Raw genomic sequence first — 10,752 nt, forward strand, 5'->3', positions numbered from 1 at the left:
TCGACCGCAAATAAGGTTACATGTCTGACCTAGTCCGGAGTCTGGTACTGAAGATTTAGTGAACCTGGCAGTTCAATAAATAATCGAATCTGCCGTATAAATATGCTGCGTTCATTCTTCAAATTCCCACAACAAAATTACAGATTTATCCTCCATGAGAACTGATACAGTTGAAGTTGCAAACAGTAATGGAGACCAAACGTTACTGTATGCTGCATTTTAAAAGAGAATAAAAACACACCCAGACATAAGCCAAGTAGATTGGTCCATTGTAGTGTTTTTATTTTTTTCTATTTTGCTTGTTTTTACAGCAAGTTCTGGTATTGTGTCTCCTTCATGAGCACTCTTTGTAACTTGTAGCTTCTCACCATCTTGGTGGGAATGTTACTTTTCTGCATTGCCCTTTGAGTCAAAATAAATAAATAAGCCAAGTAGCTCACAAACAAAATAGAGCACAACAATATACACATTACTGATTCGGCCTATTGTAACTCAAGTATCTTGTTGGATGTTTTCAGGTTCAGTTTCCATGTTTGAATCTCCATAGTCAAAGTTAGCTGCGTCTGACATAGAATAGAAACTCCAAACAGAAGCGCAGTTTTCCTCACCTGCACGAGCAGAAAAATATATTTAGTGTTTGTGCAGAAGACATTCAGCTACATCATGATGAAACTTACAGGGTAGCAAACAAAGAAATGTGATTGTTTACAATAGCAAATTAAATAAATGCATAATCACATGACAGGTTACTAGAGAAAAAAAAAAGTGACAAGAAATATACAGCTCAAGTTATAGTGGTCATCGCATTCATCAAGTGTGCCAAATCTCCGGTGACCAGATGTCGTGGCAGCCATCGGGTGAAATGGATGGAAAGAAAAACCATTAACGGTATCTGCAATAAAATCAAGAATAATGGAAATAAGAGGCATTTACACAACTAATACAGGACATAGTATTTCTTTTGTTCATTAATATAGAGATGAAAGCGCATACCAGACGCAGCTTGAAAGCTTGATACCCACTGCCCTGTCTGAAGGTCATAAATGTGAACTTGGCCATCCTGGTGAAGAATATACAGTCATTAATCGATTTGGTCTTCCATGATACCTATATATATCCGAAGGAGTTGGGTAAGAAATACCTGACCGCCAGTACCAAGATGTCGTCCAGAAGGTTCAATATCAAAAAATATCCGCTGATTTGTAGAATCTGAAGATCTGTACAACCTAATTGCAGATGCCAAATAACGTCAGGCATGTGTGGTCTAAACAAGCTCATCTCAGCTTCAAAAACCAAACTCGGATTCTAACAATTCACTTGAATGGTAATGTCAAGGCAGTAGGTTGCTTACTTGTAAACAATGCCGGCAGTTTTCCGTATGTCCCAGCAAAGTATGTAAGGATCCTTCAATGTGTCAAAATATTTACAGGATCAAGATAAGAGACTGATACTAAAAATCAACATTGTATCCCATGAACAATTTGTTCATCATAAATAAGTTTGACGAACATGGCCTGTCAACTAACTGCTGACTTCAGCTTAACTACATACAGTTAACCACTTAACCTCTAAACTTATAAATCATTCATTACGTTTTTTTACTTTGATTTTTTGAATGGAAGAAGAGGCTACCTTTCGAGCACCCGTGTATAGATAATTTCCATCTTTTGAGAACTGTACCTGCAAATCAAGTGCAGAAACTTGGTAACATAACCGGTCAACAAGATTCCTTAAAATCATATAAAATCATAGACAGTGTCACTTACATGAGTAACACCACCTTCTTGGCCATGTAAAACATACAACAGCTCCATATTATCTTCTGAATAGATCGCGGTAGTCTGATTATAAGAACCAGTTGCAAGCATTCCAGAATGTGTAGGACAAAAGGAAATGGCAGATATAATACCTGAGTTTTTGGAAAACGTATGAAATATCTGACAGGTAAAACCCTCCTTCATAACAATTAGAAAGTAGTAGAAAACTAGGTGTTACAAAAGTGTGACTAACAAAAGGGCCTCAACCATGAAACTTTTTTTTTTGGGGGGATTTGGATCAATAAAGAATTTGATGCTCATGAGTTTCAAACTCAGGTCACTGGTATCATCACCAATGGCTTCACCACTGTACTAAAGAGACATCGGCTCAACCATGGAACTACGAAAGATCACTAGCTCGAAATTTAGGCTCTGCATACCATAGTTTTGGCAAAAAAACAAATAGTAGTTCAAGCACAACATGTTGTGATGGCCAGAAATATGTGTGACACCACCAACAATGTCCGCGCCCACAGATAGAAAACCCAGCTCACTCATCAGCTCATGAGAAAAATACTTAGTTCTCTTCTCATGAACAGCACTTACATGTGGTGCAGGCATTATTTGCCCAAACAAAAAGCCTAATTAAATTACTCCTAGCAAGCTAAGTAAAAATACATGAGGGACTGGTCCGAAATAGAGCCGACAGGTAGTAAATCAAGAGCACTAAAAGCTGATAGGATCATTGTGCAAACTGCAGTCCCTTCTTGTGGCAATAAGGCCTGTATCAGTAACTGATAAAAATATGTACAGTCATGATTAAAGTAACCTAGTTGTAAGTTGTAACCCAATTACCTGACTGCCCTTCTTTTTTGCCCCGAGTAGTTGAATATTGATCAAAATCTCGCCCAGGACGATGCAGATCAAATACCCTTATAGACTTATTGTATCCACCATAAACCCTACGAAAGAAGAAAAGTAAAATAACCTCATTTCTGTAAATAGAAAAAAAGTACAAAAGAAATAAGAATCCCTACAGGAGGAGCGAAACAATCAGCCTATCAAACGGGAAGCATTAATCCTTGCATACCAGAAAAAAGAAAGTGAAAGTTGATCATACCAACGAGAATAGGTATACTTAGCAATCAGTTAGTCAATTTTCTGAACTGGTGGATACAATAATAACATAAGAGAAAAGATCAAAGGGATGCATCCCTTTGATAGAGGAGGATTGAAAAGGAAGCATCCCTTTAATACAAAAGTATAAAAGAAATAAGACACCCCTTCAGGAGGATAGAGGAGCGAAACAACCAGCCTATCAAATGGGAAGCATTTATCCATGGATATCAGAAAGAAAAAGTGAAATGTTGATCATACCAACGAGAATAGGTACTTAGACATCAGCTAGTCAATTTTCTGAACTGCTGGATATAATAGTTACATAAGAGAAAAGATAAAAGGGATATTGCTCTACTTTGTTCCGGAGTTGTTGAAAGCAACTGAGAAGGCAGCAGTTATTTCGTCCATAGCATCATAAGCCCGGTACGTGCAACGCAGCTGAAGGATCAGATAAACATAATTGCATAGTAAGTATTTGATATAGAAGCAAGCTGCAAAACAGAAAACTAACTTCCGCAAAGCCGCTGAAATGGTCGGCACTGCACCCTTTCGTGCATCATATGTATAGTCAGCTATGATCTCTATAAATTTCAGAAAGAAAAAAAGGGTTTCTCTCAAAAAATCATTCAGCACCTGACCAGAAGTTGCGTCCCACAGATGAATAGGATGATCACGAGTGGTAGTAGCAAATACACAGGTAGTTGGGTCTGAAATGTTAACCAGCAAGCAATAAGCTAAGTCACCATAAAAGAAACATATACTCAAAGCAATGCCATGAAAGGCCCACATTTGGGTGCAACAAATGAATCAAAGTTATACTATTTGAAGCAACAAAAAAAGAAAAAAAATATGAACCAAGAATTGTACCTGGAGCGGACATGTATGGGTACCAACAATAATCATACACAGATTCTCCCTCATTCAGAACAAGGTTTGCTAGATAAGAATCTTGAACGAAAGACACAAATATAGTCAGAGAAAATAACATTTAACTAAACCAATTTGAAACTTGTTTAACAGAGAAATCCTGAATTGAAAGTATATTAAAATCTATTCTTTATGAGTGTCTACTTTACCTTCATTAGCGGTATCTTCTTGAGTGCTATCAACATTATCCGGCCTGCTCAAAATAGATTTACACAAGGGTTTAGTAACCAAAACCCACAGTTTGGGGGTATTAAATCAAAAAGGTAAGAACTTAACAGATCAAATTTGCGAAGTGTGTTATCATCAGAGCTAGTAAGGAAGCAAGAACCATCAGGAGACCTACAACATAATCCAATCAAACAAATAACAGTAAATTAATACGAAATTTATATTGGGGTAAGAAGAAAAAAGAGAGGGTAAAACTGTCGTACCATTTAACCCCTTTGAGAAAATTGTTAGGGTTTGAGCTTTTGGTGAACTGTTTGTGGAATTGATAAGTCTTATAGGGAAGAACATCGAATCTAAGCACTGGCCAAGTGAATGCATTATCTTCAGTTGTTGTAGTAGTTTCTATGCTTTCTTCATTAATCAAATTAGGGTTTTGTTCTTCTTCCACATCGACTTCTTCTCCCATGATTTACAGGGTGAGCTGAGGTTTAAGCTTCAGTTTTCTCACTCCAGGCGCGCCAATATGTTTATTTCCTCTTCTCAAGTGGGAATCCCTACATCATAGAGATTTTGGAAAAGTGTTATGTCACACCAAAATATTGTTTACCAATTTAACCCCAATAAGGTAATATTTTCTCCCATAGTTGCATTACGGCTTGAAATTTGTTCACATAACTTTGACAATCGGATTTTTTTTTTCTGGTCGTCCCATTTTTGATCTAGCACCACCATCACACCAACCAACCTTAAGTCAAGACCGGCACCTCTAGGATACGAGGGAACTAATGGCTAGGCGCAATTCACAAAAATCATCTCCCTTTGCAATCAACTCATTTCCAATGTGGTTTTTTGTTTTGGAGAACTATTCAAGTAATTAACGTAATGCGAGTTGAATTAAAAAATATCAACAAGATACATATTCTGGTACCAAAAATGAAAAAACATAACAGGCAAGTAGAAGTTGGCGTTACACAGGTACTTAATGAGAATATATCATGGCAACTGAACAAGTTGGACCAGGAAGAGAATGATAATTAACAATAATATAGTTCAAGTAACATGCCCTTGATACAGGAAGGGGCTAAACTCATATTTCATTATAGATATAAATGAGTTACCATTAACGACCAGGTGAAAACTAAAAACATGACATTCAAGATAACTTAAAGCATTATTGAACCTTCATATTGACCAGCAAAAAAAATTTATTAAAAAGAACAAAGGGATACAACAAGGGGGGCAGGACTGAGAAGCACACCCAACAGTGCCTCCACTCGGGAACAAAAAAGAAGAAACATGCAACCTAAAGGAAGGAAACAACAAGGTATCACAGACACTGGGAAACTAATGGAACCCAATAAATAGTTCGCCGTGCCTTGACTACAGGAAATTGGGCATCAGACGGGAAAGATTACGCATGCCATCTCAGCTAACATGTAAAAATAAGACAGAAAACCTCTGCATCCAGAGATACTATCTTTCTAAAGAAAGTCTATGAAGTAACCAACCACCACTTGAATGAGATACTTGAAGAAGCTATCGGGAATGTCATAAGCTTCCGAGAGAAAGCTTCTGCTACAATTGGAGATACAGAATCATAGTATAGAAACACTTTTTCCAGGGCCACAGCCTTCTTAAATAACATCTTCAGAAACTTGAGTCCATTGATACGGCATTGAACGCCAACAATCATAACAAACTTGAGGTGATACAATAGCAGCAGTACCTGTTCCCAGTCATCTGCTTTAGGATCAAACATTATCTGGAAAATATCCACATTAATGAATGTTAATATGGCGAACTCTGTTTGGAACTTTGGAGTTTAATGTTCTCTAACTATTCATTGAAAAAACAAAAAAGAGTGAGAAGTACAATTACCTCGTCAATGGATCGATACATCAGAGGGTTTGGAACGAAATCCTTCATAGAGAACTAAAAGATTAGCATTAACACTCTAAAGAAGGTAGATTTGTCTTGAAACTGGGTAAAAATAACGAAATTCAGTGAAAAATTTAAGACTTTGGTTTTACCTTAACTATAATAACTTTGAGTGATTCAATATTAGTAGAAATGTTGAGTAACTGTGTTATTGCACAAATGGACTCTTCTGAAAGAAATGTTTGTAGCTTCAAATTTTGTAAATTCCCAAAGTGGTCAGATAGTTCATCAACTAGCAATTGAGGATCTTCAGAGACAGCCTTGGTACACAAAAGTCCAAAAGATTGATCAGTGCTTGCAGCTCAAATTAGAAACAAATTTATCTAACATAGAAATCCATGGTGGCAATTGTACCTAAAGCTGGGCATCTGAAATTAAGAAACCCCAAATATAGCTCTAGACTTGCAAAACTACTGTAAACAGCTAATCACAACTAAAGAAAGTAAACACCAATCCTTCATTTGAAAAGCAGTATAGCTAGCTCCTTTCCAGTTACTCTTTAGGTTTCAAATGCAGAAATTGGCTTCCACCCTTAAGAAATTAATGGAAAACATGAAAAGTAAAAGCAAGCTTAATTAATCTATCTATCATGACAAAACAACAGAAGAAAAAATACCTCAAGGAACCAATACGATAGTGCTAGATCTCTCACACAATGAAGCGATTCCAGCAACCTTATCATACTTGCAGTACAAAATTCTTTATCCAGATCAGAAAGCTCTGAGAATGAATTATCTTCTTCGTCTTCTACCATCATTGTAATATCAGCAGTGACTAAAGATGCAAGGTTCTTGACATTATATTCACGAAACATGTAATTCTTACAGATAAAGGATTTGAGACATGGAGCATGTAAGCTAATAGTATCACCTCCATCTACATTATAATCATTGTATTTCAATTTGAAGTATTTAAGTTTAGGAGCAACACAAACATCATTGAGATTCACATTACATCTTGTTATGTTCAATGATTCTAGAACCGGGCAGCTTAAGAAGAGTTTAGCATTCAAATTTTCTTGATATATAGAAAGACCACAGAGCTTCAAATATTTAAGCATAGGTAAATCCATTGTGTCTGGTAGAACAATCTCCACCGCCAACATACAACCTAACTTCAATACTAACTTTGTCAGCGACTTAGAATTAAAGAGGCAAAGAGGAAACTTATAACTTTGGTATGCCAATAAACCGACATCAAAAGATAGCTCTTGAACATTAGATTGCAGACAACCAAATATCCATGTATTAATACGGCCTGTCAAATCAAAATACCTAGAGCAATCAAGGGTTTTCAACTTAAGATGAAATCTCTGAATACCAGAATTGCTGTGACGAACCATGAGTATCCAGTTGACAAAAGCTGTGAAAGCATCAGGATCAGTACATCCAGTTAAGGTCGATTTGAACAAATTGAGGTCGAAGCTTAAAATTAAAAGCGAAATCCAGATAGATTTCCATCTTCTTGCTAAAACACTTGTTTGGACTACCTGTTTCATGTCGAGAAAGGAAAAGATTTGAAGAATCATATCATCTGGTAACTTGCTGATTCTATCTTCAGTATTAGTAAATGGAGTATTTATTGGTTCTTCCATGAATTTTGTGACGAAATTTTTAGATTGCAGATCTGAAGCCTAGTGACATACAAAATGACTATGTTTAGATTTTCAGATTACTTATCTTTCGGTAAACAAGGAAACCAAAGCAACCCTAATCGCATTAAATGTAGAACAAGAAATTAAAAATCTCAAGGGTCTAAAAATCTAGATGAGTACCCACTATAACTAGAGAGAGAGAGAGATTACCGGACACGGGGCAAGTACGCAATCGTCAATCCGGTGCGTTGGCGTTTGCTGATTCGAGTGCTGAATGTTGAATGAAAACTCCGCCAGACTGTACGAAATTGTGCCTTTAAAGTGTTCCTTATTAGTCTTTCAATAAATTCCAAATCCTAAAGATTTCAAATAACAGCTAAACTTATCCGTACATTCCTTTTACAAATTTCTGGCCTCCCTGAGACCAATATACTAGCAAAGGAAACCTTAGGATCATATAGATAAGCAAGGTGTAAGAAAAGTGTACGAATAAGATGCTAATCCTAAACAATGAAATATAAACATAAACAGTAAGACTGATCAGGCTGGAAGAGATTGGTAATTTCTCACAGTGGTTACCCAGTTGCTTTGTAATTAATCTGTTTACTTCTAGCTTCTTCTTCTCTCCAATGGGGTGCCTAGACTTAGCCATAATATATTTACAGTGTTATGTTTATGCTTTTGGATCTTGCATATGCAAAAAATGGATGAGTAAGAAAAATCTAAACAATATCAAACAGCGGTAACATGTTCTTCTGTGCATATCAATAAAACCTTGCAATTTTGCTACATAAATAAAAGTAGTAACCTCATGATGTCTTGTTGCCATCTACCGAAGTTAAAAGAAAAAGAAGCCAATACTCGAAGAAGTTCTAGGAAGTGTTCGTATCTTGTTGTAAAACTTCCTCAAGTGTCTGACAGGTTTACCAGATGACGAGTTCTGTTTGCAACTAAATAGAACTAGTTCCTCCAAGAGCATAGCATTCTTCAACAAAAACTCGATAATCTTAAGTTCATTATTACATCCTTGAACACCTTTCATCTCCACTAACTTGAGATGAGACAACACTGTTGGCGATAACAACCCTCTATTCCAATCTTCTCCTATGTTTTCTGAATTGAACTTTATGAAAATCACCCGATAAGAATAAGTCAGAACTGCAGATAAATTTAAAATTTCTTAGATGTTCAACATGTTTTGGAAGAAAAAAATGGTACTGGAGTAAATCAATCATGTTGGGAGTTGATGGTGCAACTAAACAAAAGCTGTCATGACTTAAGAACAACAATCAAATTAAAAAAAAAATTTGATACCTCATTTAACTCCAAGAAAAGAGATTCAGGAGAGATCCTAAATAAGCATACTACTGCTTGCAAGCTCTCTCCAGTAATCGACATTTCAAATATCGTAGATTAAAAAACTTGGGGTTTCTACAATCTTGTAACTCAGGAGCTGCTGAAATAACCTTTACAAACAATAGAGATTCAATTAGATAATGTCACAAGGCTTAATGACATATCTGCAATTACGAAATCTCAATCTCATAGGAATTTGAAAAGGAAGCAACCGTACCTCAATAAACCCATATGATAATCTCAGTTCTTTCACGTTACACAGTGCCCATAAAAATTTTGTCATTCGTTTGGCAAACAACTCTTTCTCCTCTGCACAAAACTCTTTATATAATTCTAGAGACTCATCTTCTTCTTATAATATCACTACTCTTCTTATAATATCACTACAATATCAGCAATGACTAGAAAAGATAAGTTCTCTAATGAATAGTCTAGTGACATGTAATCTTAGCATGTCAAATAAGAAAAGATTTGGAGCATTCAACTTGATAATCTTCGCCATGTTATACTACGGCGTATAAAGGTGACCACAATTGCTTAGCTCAAACTGCTTCAGTTTAATAGAACTGATACTGAGATTCAAAAGATTGTCTGTTGCTATATCACAATCCTTTATGACCAATTGCTGAGGAAAACTTAAAAGTTTACTAGCTAACTCCACATCATCAGTTGATAGTGAACCAAGATTCAGTCACAGAAGAACAGGCAAATCAATTGACTTTGGAAGAACAAGCTTTGAGTTTTCTTTGCCTCCCATTTCTAACTCTAACTTAGCAATATTTTACAATCAAAAAGACAACTTGGAAATTGATATTTCATATCAACATTAACATCACCACATAATTCTCCAATAACATCTTAAAGACACCAAGTATCCATCCATTTATACGACTTTCAAGCATATCAGATTCTACATAATGCCAAATAATATTAAACCTTTGAATATCAGAATTATCTCGAACAATAAGTACACTGTCTACAAAATCTATAAATCGAGCCATTCGTCCCCCTTCTATGACGAAAAAATACATCAGAATCGGAATTCAAAGTAGGTAGAGAAACCCAAATATACCGAAATCTTCTAGACAACACAGTGGTTTCATATCCATGAATGAGAAAATATGATGTATTAGGGCATCTGGTATACTACTGAATTTATCAACGTATAAACTCGGTGACTTTATCTTTGCCATGGTTACTTTCTTGAACTGAAGATAAATCAGTTATGAGAGGAATGGAGAGAATAACCTGAGATTGCGTCTATGCAAACCTTAGTTTCGGTAATAGTAGAGGACAAGTGGTAAGCATCGATCCGACTCGAGCAGATTGAAATTCAACCAAGGAAGAAAAAACCCTAAACCCTCTTTTCATTTCTTCTGTTTGTTTTACCAGATGAATAATAATGCTCGATTTGACTGGTGTGACCGTGTAAGTCCGACTCTACAGGAGTGGTTTAATCAACCTCGGCCAACCTTTTTTCCTTGAATAAGAGCAACTCCAATCGGCACATCAAACAGCTTGGTTTGGTGATTATACACCTATAATGGGACTGAAAAACCACTAAAAGGATGAGCAAACTCTCAAATAAAAGGTTTTGTACATCGCGTTTCATACAAAGTCGATCGGCTCAATCCGAGACGATCGGCCCTTACAGAGTCGAGGCTCGTCTCAAACAAAACCGAGAGTCGTCTCACATTGAGCCGGTCAGTTCCTACTGCACCGACAACGGCTAGGAATATCCAACGGCTACGAATCCTCCCCCTATAAATTGAGTTGATTTCAACACTAAAATCACACCTTCTACACTTACAAATTCTTCATAATTTCACTTTAATCTTCATTATTCAATCTCAAAAAATGGTTGCCCGAGTTCGTGGTCCTAAGTTTTCTTTA

General features: G+C 36.3%; 2 protein-coding genes across 8 annotated transcripts; both read right to left on the reverse strand.

The window, feature by feature from the left end:
- Positions 1-248: 248 nt before the first annotated feature.
- LOC113305626 (telomerase Cajal body protein 1) lies at positions 249-4,565 on the reverse strand. The gene is made up of 14 exons (XM_026554644.1): positions 4,235-4,565; positions 4,080-4,142; positions 3,953-3,996; positions 3,744-3,824; positions 3,510-3,583; positions 3,232-3,314; positions 2,613-2,719; positions 1,767-1,909; positions 1,633-1,680; positions 1,352-1,404; positions 1,142-1,226; positions 994-1,060; positions 782-892; positions 249-608 (listed from the first exon to the last, which is right to left on the reverse strand). The coding sequence occupies exons 1-14, from the start codon at positions 4,435-4,437 to the stop codon at positions 493-495; spliced, it is 1,278 nt and encodes a 425-aa protein (XP_026410429.1). The 5' UTR covers positions 4,438-4,565; the 3' UTR covers positions 249-492.
- A 597-nt stretch (positions 4,566-5,162) lies between these two features.
- LOC113305634 (F-box/FBD/LRR-repeat protein At1g16930-like) lies at positions 5,163-10,290 on the reverse strand. Of its 7 annotated transcripts, none has more exons than XM_026554665.1 (8): positions 10,108-10,290; positions 9,077-9,168; positions 8,818-8,969; positions 7,714-8,626; positions 6,526-7,542; positions 6,002-6,169; positions 5,850-5,891; positions 5,163-5,733 (listed from the first exon to the last, which is right to left on the reverse strand). In XM_026554665.1, exons 5-8 carry the CDS (start codon positions 7,501-7,503, stop codon positions 5,464-5,466), a joined length of 1,458 nt encoding a protein of 485 aa, XP_026410450.1. In that variant the 5' UTR covers positions 7,504-7,542; positions 7,714-8,626; positions 8,818-8,969; positions 9,077-9,168; positions 10,108-10,290; the 3' UTR covers positions 5,163-5,463. The 7 variants fall into 7 exon arrangements, with proteins under 7 accessions (XP_026410450.1, XP_026410445.1, XP_026410453.1 ...); XM_026554660.1 differs by having other exon boundaries at positions 7,714-8,141; positions 8,312-8,626; positions 9,077-10,290; XM_026554668.1 differs by having other exon boundaries at positions 6,526-7,398; positions 9,077-10,290.
- Positions 10,291-10,752: the final 462 nt, after the last annotated feature.

Source organism: Papaver somniferum, chromosome 1 (genome assembly GCF_003573695.1).
Source record: "Papaver somniferum cultivar HN1 chromosome 1, ASM357369v1, whole genome shotgun sequence".
NCBI classification, from domain to species: domain Eukaryota; kingdom Viridiplantae; phylum Streptophyta; class Magnoliopsida; order Ranunculales; family Papaveraceae; genus Papaver; species Papaver somniferum.